The sequence below is a fragment of the Falco rusticolus genome, chromosome 9 (genome assembly GCF_015220075.1).
Source record: "Falco rusticolus isolate bFalRus1 chromosome 9, bFalRus1.pri, whole genome shotgun sequence".
Classification (NCBI taxonomy): domain Eukaryota; kingdom Metazoa; phylum Chordata; class Aves; order Falconiformes; family Falconidae; genus Falco; species Falco rusticolus.
The window spans coordinates 25274525-25287532 of NC_051195.1; the positions used below are offsets into that span (position 1 = coordinate 25274525).

Sequence of the window (13008 nt, forward strand, 5' to 3'; positions counted from 1 at the left end):
GAGATGTTTTTAACAGTGGTTAGCTTTTTGTGACTTCCAGCTATGTATATCGCTTTACTGCTTCAGTGAATACACGTTATATGTAGTAGACAAACACATCAGTTTGGGTGATTATTTTTTTCCATCCTTGTATAGCTCAAGTTTTGGCTAGGCTGTGAAGGAGAAAACACTCAGGAAAACAAAATCCTTTATCTGAGGGCTGACCCTCATCATATCTTGGGGTAGCAGAGATGCATCAGAGTCCCTTGGAGAAATGCATCTTCTCCAGCAATCCTTCAGTAGAAACATTTATTTGAAATCAAGTTCTTATCCTGAAAGGGATCTAGCTGGAGTTAGATAAAAATATCTAGATAGAGTTAGAAGGAAAAATCATACAAAGTTATTTGCTCTTACAAGAGTTTATTTAGTGTCTGTTCCAAGAACCTCGATGACCTAAACTTTAAATAATAAGGTTAGTACAAAAAAGGTTTGGAACATGTGCTAACAGTCAGCAGCTGGACAAGATCTGGAACCCAGGGGTTATGCAGACATGGTAAATAACAGGTGCTGTTACAAAGAGCTTGTAGTTTGAAAGATAATGAGTAACAGGCAAGTGAGGTAAATTACTGAGTTTAGACAGAAAAATAGGTAACAAAAATAAATAGCATTCTTTAACCTACACAGTACTGAATACACATGGCAACAAGTTCCTTAGAACTGACCTTTCCCAGGTCTGTTTCAATGAATTATTTATTCCTATATATACTTCTAAGACAGTATTATTCTAGTTGAGTATTAGTTTTGATATATTTAAGACTATAAATGGAATCAGAAAAATCACAGAAAGAGAAAATTATCTAAATTATTTATTATTTAATCTACTTTGATTACATTACACCCCCCCAAAAAAATGTTCTGAAGAAAAAGTGTATTAAGCCAGCTTAATTACCCTTATAATCACAACATAAAAATAATAGGCTGCACTTATCTTGAGGGCATATGGTAGGAAATCATGTGTTCAATCTAACACTAGTGTTTAGATATGCTCCCAAAGGAACAGGTTTGGTTTAGGGTTTGTTTTGTTTTTTTTAAGAAAACACACTGAACTGTTGTAGTATACATCACACACCTCTAGGCCACACGTAGTAAGAGATTACCTTTCCCAGCATGACAGCTATGAATTAAGAAGCGATGTGGATAGATAATATTTCTGGGTAGAGCAGATGCAAAGGAGAGAGTGCATATGCTCATCCTGATACCAAACAGATGCTATGCTCCTTTGGTACTGGCCAGAATTTTTGAAAAATCAAGGCTGGTTCTGTTCGCAGACTAAAATGTTTTCTGAGGCTCAACTGTGAAAACGTGCAGCCTGATAGCTGAGCATTTTCTAGCATTGGTGTCACGGAGCAAAGGGTTCCCGCTTTTTCTATGAAGCCCGGCGTAGCGTAGTAACAGACCCCTGTCACGAGATGGAGCTTCAAACCCGCTGTAACGGTACCTCCACAAACGCGTGGGTTGGTTTTTTGGTTGTGGTTTGGTTTGTTTAGTTTTGGTTTTTTGGTTTTTTGTTTTAAATAGGAGCAGCAATTTCAGATCATATTTAAAATTTATTCCAAAAAATACACAGTACCGAACTAATTAGAGTAATTACGATGAAGGATTTATGGAATGAAATTATAAGAATGTATTTTCCTGAATACATTCACAGTAATACACTAAGGACACATACAAAGATAAAGCAATTTAAAAGCATTTGCGGTGAACAATGGATGGGCCAGCTTCATCATATTCCTGTTTGCTGATCCACATCTGCTGGAAAGTAGACAGGGAAGCAAGAATAGAGCCTCCAATCCAGACAGAGTACTTACGTTCAGGAGGAGCAATGATCTGTTAAAGGAAGAGCAGCATTAAGTACAATTGTCTGCTGTGAATAAAACGCATTTATTATACAAAAATACTGAAGCAGCGTATGCTGGTTTTGGCTGGGATAGAGGTACTTTTTTTCATAGTAGCTAAGATGGGGCTGTGTTCTGAATTTGTGCTGAAAACAACATTGGTAACACAGGGATGTTTTTGTTACTGGCCCTTTCTGCTCCTCACCCGCCCCACCAGCGAGGGGCTGGGGGTGCACGAGAAGTCGGGAGGGGACACAGCTGGGACAGCTGCCCCCAGCTGACCAAAGGGATATTCTGTGCCATATGGCGCCATGCTCAGCATATAAACTAGGGGGAAGGAGAAGGGAGGAGGGGGACGTTCGGAGTGATGGCGTTTGTCTTCCCGAGTTACCGTTGCATGTGATGGAGCCCGGCCCTCCTGGGGATGGCTGAACACCCACCTGCCAATGGGACGTGGTGAATGAATTCCTTGTTTTGCTTTGCTTGGGTGCACGGCTTTTGATTTACCTATTAAATTGTCTCTTATCTCAACACACAGGTTTTCTCACTTTTACTCTTCTGATTCTCACCCCCATCCCACTGGGGAGAGCGAGCAAGTGGCTGTGTGAGCAGCTTAGTTGCTGGTTGGGGTTAAACCACAACACGGTGATACTTGGTATTAATGAAAACACTGTAACTACACATGCTAGCGTCATCCCTGGCATTATAGTAAGCCAATCTGGTGCAATCAGTAAAGTTAAAGTGTAATTAATTTAAGCCCGAGTATAAATCCTCAATTTTTCTGCCCGAGTCAGGCTGCCCAGTAAGAGTAGTGCATCTGTGTATTCATCATGGCTGCATATGACAAAAGGTGATACAATTGCTCTGGAAACATACAATGACAGCTGAGGAGGGCTTGGAGCACTCTTATTGGTATAACTGATAAAAATTTTGTAAAGCAAGGAACAGAAGATTTGAAGCCGCAGAAGGAAGATGGGTTTGCCAGAGGCTCGCTTTTTCCTGTACTTACAGGCCAAGGACAAAACCAGCATTTCTACTCTCCCATCTTCATCAACTAAAAAGGGCTGAAAAAGCTCACATATAGCCCCAGAATAAAGTCTGTGCTGCTGGGTCCATGCTATTCTTCTTTGGGCATGTTAGGGCAGTTTGCAGAATTCACCATGCACAAGGAAATGAGAGGACAGAAGGCTTGCTTCTTCCAGCAAAAAAGGTACCCGGTGGTGATTATTTGCTAGAAGGCACAAACATGACTCAAAATATGTACAAAGCACGCACTTTGTAAAGCGTTGCCATGTCTCACTAGATTTCTGAGGACTTTGTACATACCAGCTCAAACAGTCTACAAATGATTGCACCATACCTTGATCTTCATAGTGCTGGGAGCCAGAGCAGTTATTTCCTTCTGCATCCTGTCTGCAATCCCCGGGTACATTGTCGTGCCTCCAGACAACACGTTGTTAGCGTACAGATCCTTTCTGATGTCTATGTCGCACTTCATGATGCTGTTGTAAGTGGTTTCATGAATGCCAGCGGACTCCATGCCTGGAGAAGGTACAGAAGAACACTGAGGCAACTCCGCACAGCAGCTTAAAACTGTTAACAAAACTGACAATGGGAACTTCAGTGTCTCTTTGGGAGACATCAGTCTTCAGAGCCATGGAAATCTGGAAAGCCATTCTGCAACTGCCTAAATTCTTTGCTTAGGAGCTCGTTAGTGTACAGCCCTCCTCTCTCCCCTTACACACACAACTCCTTAAAAAGAAAGCTGGGCGTGTGGCATAGTAAAGTTTCCACTGGGGTTTTGCAGGCAAATCTCAAATGTCTTAAGAATTCCTTATATGGTCTTAGAATCATTTGTTTTCTTTTTTTTCTTTTTCTTCTTCTTCTTTTTTTTTTTTTTTTTTTTTTAAATAAAGCCAGCTCAGAGACAGAACGGTCAAAATATGCCCTGATACGTCTAAGTATGCAACTACTTTATATCTGAGCTGAAATTCTGCTGATTGGCAGAACTAACACTGGATTTCTGTGTGACCTCATTGCAAATCTGCCTTCATGGCTGTTGATTAGCAAGTCCTTGTCTTGGCTCTGCTCTGCAAACGTGATGAACCACGGATTTGGATCAATCTTTTTGAAAAATAATAGTATTGCTTCCTGCCCTCCCACCCCATTACCTCCCAGCAAGCATATTCAAACTACAGTCATAGAATCATTCAGGTTGGAAAAGACCTTTGAGATCATCCAGTCCAACTGTTCACCCAGGACTGCCAAGTCCAGCACTAAACCACGTCCCTAAGCACCACATCTACCCGTTTTTTAAACGCCTCCAGGGATGGTGATTCCAGCACCTCCCTAGGCAGCCTGTTCCAATGCTTCACCACCCTTGCAGTGAAAAAGTTTTTCCTAATATCCAATCTAAACCTCCTCTAGCACAACTTGAGGCCATTTCTTCTTGTCCTGTCACTTGTTATCTGGGAGAAAAAAAACAACCCCCACCTGCCTACAGCCCCTGTCAGGTAGTTGTAGAGAGCAACAAGGTCCCCCCTGAGCCCCCTCCTCTCCAGACTAAACAGCCCCCGTTCCCTCAGCTGCTCCTCATCAGACTTGTGCTCCAGACCCTTCACCAGCTTCATTGCCCTTCCCTGGACACAATCCAGATGCTCTTGGCCTTCTTGGCCACCGGGGCATGGTGCTGGCCCATGTTCAGCTGGCCTTCAACCAGCACCCCCAGGTCCTTTCCCACCAGGCAGCTTCCCAGCCGCTCTGCCCCAGCCTGTAGCGCTGCGTGGGGCTGGTGTGACCCCAGTGCAGGACCCGGCACTGAGGATATAACTCCATCTACTACCACTCTCTGGGCTCGGCTGTCCAACCAGCTTTTTACCCAGCCCAGAGCACACCCGTTCACACCATGAGCAGCCAGTTTCTCCAGGAGAATGCTGTGGGAGATGGTGTCAAAGGCTTTATGAAGGTCCAGGTAGACAACATCCACAGGCCTTCCCTCATCCACTAGGCAGGTCATCTTGTCGTAAGAGATCAATCCTCACGCTATTTAGAAAAGTGACTTTGTGGCCACACTTCTCATAGTAGCCAACCATATAACATACAAAATAGCACAGGCCCAATGCCAGAAGCCAGGAATAAACATGCAGGGTTTATTTTTCCTTATTGTTTGATGTGAAGTTCCCCCCACCATATTAATAGTGCTGTTCTAAAAGATTATGTGGGTGCTAGGAGGTACTTGGGTACAGGTCTGGGTGAATTAGCAGTAGGACACAACCAAAAGAAAATAAGGACTTGATGTTTATGTGCAGTTTACCAGGGCAGAACAATCATTCAACCTACCAATGAAAGATGGCTGGAAGAGGGTCTCCGGGCAGCGGAAGCGTTCATTTCCAATAGTGATCACCTGACCATCAGGAAGCTCATAGCTTTTTTCTAGAGACGAGGAAGAGGCAGCAGTGGCCATCTCATTTTCAAAGTCCAGGGCCACATAGCACAGCTTCTCCTTGATGTCACGGACAATTTCACGCTCCGCTGTCAAGAGAATTCAATCTTTAGAACAGCATTCAAGAAAGATCTAGACATGCTGACAAGTTGGAACATCCTCCGACACCCCTCCATTTTTTAAATAAATCCTCTGCTAGTCTTGCAGGGGACCTTCCTGTTGGATTCCTTCCTTCAACTGCAGAACCTATGTTAGTCCTCCTAAGGCCACTAGAAACACTGCACATTAAACAATTTTCCTCCTCAGTCAGCCATGTGTCCTTACCAGTGGTCACAAAGGAGTAGCCACGTTCTGTCAGGATTTTCATGAGGTAGTCTGTCAGGTCACGGCCAGCCAGGTCCAGGCGCATGATGGCATGTGGCAGGGCATAGCCTTCATAAATTGGCACGTTGTGGGTGACACCATCCCCAGAGTCAAGCACAATCCCTTTGAGAAGATAACACACGATGCATTCCCAGGTGCACATCAACACACTTAACTATTTCAAACGTCTGTGTCGTGTTCCCCAGAGGCCTACCTGTGGTACGTCCAGAAGCATAGAGGGACAGGACGGCTTGAATAGCTACATACATAGCTGGCACATTGAAAGTCTCAAACATGATCTGAAATGCAATTAAAAGAATTGCCTTAACGCTAGGGCTTTTAGCCTAGTTGAAGCTATTTACTGAAGGAAAGGGAGAAGATAAGATTTTCATATTTCTTGATGGTTGGTAATAACAAGGAAGGAAAATACAAAATCTAAATAAAAAAATTTTGGTCCTCTAAGACATCTCCCTGTATCTGGCCTGTACCTTTAATGTATGAATACAGATACGTGCATAGATTAAAGATAATTTTGTAATAGGCCTGGGCATAAAAACAGATTAAGATGACACAAAGCTTGGACAGACTGCAGTACTCACAGCCATTACACTGATTTCTCTAAAGTAAATGTAGTAATATGCAACTATGACAGGCAGCCACTATGCACTTTCCATCTTCCATAACCAAGAGACTGCCAGTAGCATGACTAACCGAAATGATGGAAGTTCACATCCTGTTGAATTCACAGAGTTGTAATGTAAGCTTACCTGGGTCATCTTCTCTCGGTTGGCTTTGGGATTCAGTGGTGCTTCAGTCAGCAGAGTTGGGTGTTCTTCAGGTGCAACACGGAGCTCATTATAGAAAGAATGATGCCAGATCTGAAGGCAAAGGGGCAAGCCAAAGGAAAGAAACACCATCAGCCAGCAACTCAATCACTTCCAGACAGGTATTGTGCGCCAGCACTCTGCTTACAGCCCTAGTGATAGGCTAGTAATGTTCCTCATGCAGTTCTTACTGCCTTCGTAGAGATTACCAAAGTAACCATAGAACGAAAAGCACTCTTCTCAGGTTTTACTGCTGGTAATATATCACTTATCTGAAGGACACATAAGTTAATGAAAATAAATAGGTTATTCTTATGGCAGAACAGACAGAGCAGGACAGACGTGGTTCCAGCAACACTATTATTTCAACAATCATTGAAAGTGAAACAGTTCCAGAACAACTCTAGAATATATGCAGATCTGCATAGTAGAGTTCAATAGATAACGGGTCTCTTGAAGCATTTCGTCTTTTGGTTTGTAAAGGCCAGCCCAGGAATTCATAAAAAGAGATAAAGGCAAATGGTTTGTGAGGCTGAAAGTCAACTTGTCTTTATCACCTCCACTCAACTCGCTCCTACCAGCTATAAAAATCGGAGGCCAAGTGGACTGCCATGAAGAGGTTAATACACCAATAAGAAGTAAAACCACCAGAGACTTTCTAAAGGCCAAGAAGTTTTTTCTAAGCTTGCTTTCAAGTGGTGGTGATTAGGGACTGGTTGATATGTTAGGCATCTAAAAGGTTTTGCCTCCAAGTAAGACTACAATGCTATGAGAGTCAGTAAGTCCTGTGTGATTGCACACACTTGCAGCGTGTTGTGATGTGCTGACTGTTCCAAATAGCCCTATTTCCACAGCACAACATTAAACAGAGATAGCATCTTAGAGATTGTATCAAACATACCGACTATAACTACAAACATGGTTCTGGAAGCCTTTCATCCAGATATTGGCTCTGAAATGGATGCATTGCACTACAATATTGCTAATCTTTCAAGCATTAAAAAGTACGTATGTAAACAGTGCCCTTCACATCAGAATTACATACAAGCTTTGCAATTTTGCAGAAACAGATACCTTCATAAATTCCATTTCCTTACTAGCAAATTGAGGATATTCCTTTTCTTTCCTTTATTCCCTTCCCCACCCCCCAGTAATTAGCAAAGATTTATAGATCAGACTGGGCTCCCAATAACTATTTTTATATACTCCTAGTGATACTTCAGCCTCAAATGCACAGTAGCCTGTGCTGTTAACAAGCTTCTCATTAAAACATACTTGATAGCATGATGATTTAATCTATAAATTTAGTGTGCATTCTGTAAACATTTGGTTCAAGTAGTTCCATTTACTAGTGACACACATAAACTTTTCAAAGCTGAAATACCTTCTCCATGTCATCCCAATTTGTAATGATGCCGTGCTCTATGGGGTATTTCAGGGTCAGGATTCCTCTCTTGCTTTGAGCCTCATCACCTACATAGCTGTCTTTTTGACCCATACCAACCATCACACCCTATAAAATAACACAAATGGAGTTAGCATCTCACAGAGAAGTGTCACAAAGTAGACAGAACATCAGCTGTGAAATAAATCCAGTCACCAGTTACACTAGTTGCAAAATACTTTACAAATACAAATGAATGGAGAATTCCTTATTGCTCTTTAATTGCCAAAATTAAAAGTTTAATTCACGTTTCCACTAGGGTTTATGGAAACTGTAATTTTCATACATGTATTACATGTATGTAATTGTAAAAATGAGTCGGGGGGTGGTGGGTGCCATGCTGGGTGGGGGGTGGGTGGGCCTTCCTAGGCCGGCAGGCGAGTCTGGGGGGCGGTGGGTGCCGTTGTGGGTGACATACATTAACCCCCCGACATACATTACATACATGAATGTAATAACAATCCATACAGTTACAATGCTAAGTAAGTGGAAAAAATAGGGTTGTTTTAATGTTTGTTATTATCGAGGGATGAACTGTCTGCTAAGCTATAATGAAGCAGAGTAAAAGCAGAAAGTGATGCTGTGCCATCTAAGGGTCAGGATGGAGCAATACACACCTTATATTTCCCAAGGCTTAAATTCCAACAATTTTAGTCTTTTTGAACACTATAATATTGTCATTAGAGACAGACAATTTAAACCTACTGGTACATGCTTCTTTTTTAAGGTATTTTCATGGATCCTGTAGAAATGGTCCATGTTCCAGAAGCTGGAAACTACTCTGGATACACACTAGTCTCTGTGTTGAAGTCAGAAACACTGAGGAAAAAACAGTATAAAGTCGGATGCTTTGAGCGCATAATACACTTACCAGAACTTAGTCATTACAGAGTCCAAACCTTGGCATCTCTAACTCTCCATCTCAAAAACAGGCAACCTGGATTTGCAATTTTTTAGAGGGTGCCCCTTCTCTTAAGGGACTAATACTATCTGTGATACATGATCAGGAAAGAAAGGTTCTAGAAATCTGTACTTGTTTCCACTGTTACTGTATGGCTTGGTTTTGAACAATTAATATCATTTACACTATCTACAGAAGCTGGCATTTGAATATGTTTTTTTAATTATGGTAATGCCCAGAGGCCCCAGTTAGACCTTCAGCCCCAGCTGCTATACTGGCAGGCAGACATTTCTCCAGCTCTGAAGAACTTAAAAAGCATTTGCTGGGTATATAAAGTTCCGGATCTTACAACCACTTTACCTCTTCCCACTTCACCAGGGCCTCAGACGGGCACAGAGGCAATTAGGTGGATTAGTTTGTTGTAGCCTGGCCAAGCTGCTCTAGTTCATGGTAATGATGATCTAGGTCAGAAACTCTCCATATTTAACAGCTTGGATAATAAATGTATTTTGCAAATTATTAAAATTGAGCGGAATGCATCGTATACTCAACTGTAAACCTTGAAGCTAAAGAAACTCAACCCTAGACAGGTGCCTATTTGTGATACAGCTAAATTAATAAAGCCAGGAAGGTTATTAGGAAACTGACTGAAAACTTCCTCCTCCTCCAGTTTTTCACTCATCACCTATCATCAGGTTTCAGAGCAGTCAAAATTTTCACAAGGCAAGACACCTGCTTTGACTCAGGTGAGTGCAACGTTGGACTCATTCTGCCTGTAAATACCATGTTACACTGATCACCCAGGGCTGGGCTAGCCCCAGAGACAGGAAAAGGCAGTCCTGGGGCGGATTGCTGGGGATGGGGCAGCAAAGCCTTCTACAAGCCCAGTATGGAATAAGCAAAGCAGTTCATCACCTGGTGCCTGGGACGACCCACAATGGAAGGGAACACTGCTCTTGGAGCATCGTCCCCAGCAAAGCCGGCTTTACAGAGTCCCGACCCATTGTCACAAACAAGGGCAGTGCTGTCCTCTTCCTCACACATCTTCTACGTCAACGTCCTCAGGCTCTCCAGACAGAAAACAGCCCTATGAAAACAGCAGAAAAGGGTTTAAAAAAAATATAATACAACCAACCAAAACCAAACCCCATACTCTGGTAGCAGAGCCACCTTTGAAGACAGAGATGGCTACATGAAAGCAACCAGCCCCAGCAAAGGGAGGTACGGCAGCAGATGGGCAATTACAAGGCCTGCGGGGCCACAGGAGGGAACATGCCGCCTTTTGAAATCACAAGAGGTTTCAACCACGTCTGCTGGAGGGCTGTATGCACTAGAGATTATCTAGGGGATTACACGGGAAACTTCCAGTCCTGTGGCACGGGCAGACAGACCAGGGAGCAGCAAATGTTCATCTAAATTTGGTCACAGAAATCCACGGCTGCGGGTGGGTGTAAGATAAAAGCGAATGCTAGACTGACAGCTGCAAACACAAAGATCCCTTTGCACTGGATTCAGCACAACTTGCCCCACTTTTCTATCACCCTGGCAAAATCCTGACATATGTGGAAAGCTGTCAAAGGTAGGAGCACTTCAGACTTCCCCGTTCAGTCTTGGGCTTCCCAATAACTAGTCACATTAAATGCTATGAACATACCAGGGTGCTTTGCAGATGCAGATATTAACCCACTGGATGAAGATGGCCAATTAAGTTTACATTTAACCTCTTAAAAGAGAAGAAATGCTCCCAATTAAGGGGGAGGATAAGAATAAAGAAAAAAGCCTATTCCAGCCCTCCCTTAGTTACTCAGAAAAAACAACTTTACAACGAAGTCAGGGACAGTATGTAATTTAAAAACAGGCCATAGAGTATGCTCTAACATCATTTCAAAGCACCTAATAAACTGTATTTGTAAAGTAGCAGACTAATTCATGTTGGCTCCTTGTCTCAGTAAAAAGAAATTGTTTTCCTCCCCTGGCAACAGGAAGATAATACGGATAATAAAAATGCTTTGAAGGCTTTGTATTAAAGTCAAATAGAGAAACAAGCACTGAATACCAGGGCTCAAGAAGAACTATTTGCTCACAATTTATAGCGTGGTAGGGAATCACTTGGCTAGCTGTGAGCCTGGGCTTCCATGCAGAGTTCAACAAACTGTAATGTGTTAACAGCTAAAGGAGATGGCTGTCATCCACAGACCAGCTGGCTCCACATGCAGCCTCCAAAAACTTCTGCCACAGGAGTGCAGAACAGAGTGGCAACGGGCTCAGCAAAAGCCATGGCCAACGAGCAAGGAAGCCCCCAATCTGTTTAGGCTCTACAATGGACGGAACAAGCATGGACCGTTCTCCAGAATCCTTCATTTGAATTCCTGTGTCTCTCCCCAGCCAGGGAGCCACAAGAGACAGCTGCAGCCCCACTCCTGCAGGCTGTGTGGGCATAGCTTCCAGGAGAAGACAAGGACAGGGAAATCCTAACTTGATGTAGTCCAGATATTTTTTCTTTATTATTGGGAAAGGAAAGTAGGTTGCAATTGTTATTAAGCTCCTGGGAAAACAGGCTCTTTATATTCAAACATTTACTGAATGGGGTACAATTGTTATCTAACATGAATGAACGGGCTGGTTTGGACAAACCATTTCCTAATTAGGAAATAGGCTTTTCAGGCGTCTGTTTTTGGAACAGAGTTCGAGGTCAGGGGGGTTGCTCAAACCAATGCAGCTAAATGCCAAAAATCACTTGGGGGAGGGGAAAGAAGGGGGCAGGAAAGGCTACATTTCTGAGCTTAGTGGACTCTAAATGAAAACCATATTTAGTAATAAAGCACAAAAAGTTGAAAAATCAAAGTTAAATGATTTCAGACAAGGGTGCTCTGCTGCCAGCCAGTGAGTTACAGCTCAGGACTGCCATGGCATACAGTAGCAACATCTTACAACAGCAAATGCCACTCAGTACTGTGGAAGAACGGAAAATTTTCTCCCAAGTAATTAATATGGTACTTAGCCTCTTTCTTCTACCTGCTTTACATCTAAAGATAACCAAGCACCTTACCAATCTTCAAAATAAACTACTAAGAGAACTCCAGCCCCACAAGAAAATACTGCGTGCAGCCTGTTCCTTAATGAAATGTTTGGCATTTTACAGAACAGTAGTTTCAAATAAATGGAGGCAAGGATGAATACACACACATCATCATTGTACCCCATTAGACACCGCCAATTCACACACTTCCAGCTCTTCTCACAGACACATTCCCCAAAACACTCACGTCACCTTACAGAGTTAACAGCACTGAACCAATCCTGTTGAGAAACACCACTACATACCCCTTCAGGAACTCAGTTCTGTCTCAGACTAACACCCCGAGGTCACACGGGTTCATTTAAACACGAATACAGCTATAATTCCATCTGTGGCATTACACAGACTGTGTCTGTATACAATTGCTGAAGTGCTGGTGGAATCAGCAAAATCATCAGGCAGAACTTTTCTTTCCCTTTTAGAAACATTATAAAATCAAGACAACTCAGTAAAGATATTACAAGCATTTTATCAATTACATTCTAATAAGTAAGTTTGCTTAAGCAAGCTACAGCACAGCAGTACATCCTCCTGAATAGCTTGCATTTGACATTGTTTAACTGAAGTCCCCCAGCAATCTGTAAATCACGCTACTGGTTCAGTGCCACTTACCCTGACAGTGCTTGGCTGGGGATAGCTGCTCTGGGATGGTGCACTCCGTATCTGAAAGCTCCGGGGTTATATAGCCCCTTCAGCTCTTCTCCTCCCACTAGCCTCCCAAACAAGGAGCAGAGACAGACAGAGACAGGGCTGAAGTCTCTAACCAAACCATATAGGGACCTTATTACAAAAAAACTCTAATCTGTGTGGCCACAGGCCCTGGGTCTCTTCCACAGCATTCCAGCATAGAGCTCAAGAAACAGGAGGAGGCTTTCAGCTGTGCAAGATAAACACTCTAAAACTTCAGGGGAGTTGCTAAAATACAGAGATGAAGTGTGCCCACAATAGACACCCTCTGGCAGAAGGAGCATAAGTTCAAACAAGAGAGGTCCAGGCCTCCAAGAGGCAGAATGAGAAATTGGAAGAGCAGTCATTTACAATAGGGAAAGTGTTTTTAAAGAAACACTTTGCTTTCATTAAA

General features: G+C 42.8%; 1 protein-coding gene across 1 annotated transcript; it reads right to left on the reverse strand.

Moving 5' to 3' along the window:
• Positions 1 to 382: 382 nt before the first annotated feature.
• Positions 383 to 12639, reverse strand: ACTA2 (actin alpha 2, smooth muscle). Its single transcript, XM_037399155.1, has 9 exons — positions 12540 to 12639; positions 9764 to 9935; positions 7888 to 8016; positions 6447 to 6557; positions 5894 to 5978; positions 5641 to 5802; positions 5214 to 5405; positions 3235 to 3416; positions 383 to 1866 (listed from the first exon to the last, which is right to left on the reverse strand). The coding sequence occupies exons 2-9, from the start codon at positions 9890 to 9892 to the stop codon at positions 1723 to 1725; spliced, it is 1134 nt and encodes a 377-aa protein (XP_037255052.1). The 5' UTR covers positions 9893 to 9935; positions 12540 to 12639; the 3' UTR covers positions 383 to 1722.
• Between the last annotated feature and the right edge of the window lie 369 nt (positions 12640 to 13008).

Excerpts from the sequence above, each read along its gene's own strand:
- ACTA2 (XM_037399155.1), bottom strand. The coding sequence starts at position 9,892 with ATGTGTGAGGAAGAGGACAGCACTGCCCTTGTTTGTGACAATGGGTCG. Across the intron at positions 6,558-7,887 it reads ATTGGGATGACATGGAGAAG|ATCTGGCATCATTCTTTCTA; the intron begins GTATTTCAGCTT and ends CTTTGCCTTCAG. Across the intron at positions 5,979-6,446 it reads ACCGAGAGAAGATGACCCAG|ATCATGTTTGAGACTTTCAA; the intron begins GTAAGCTTACAT and ends ATTGCATTTCAG.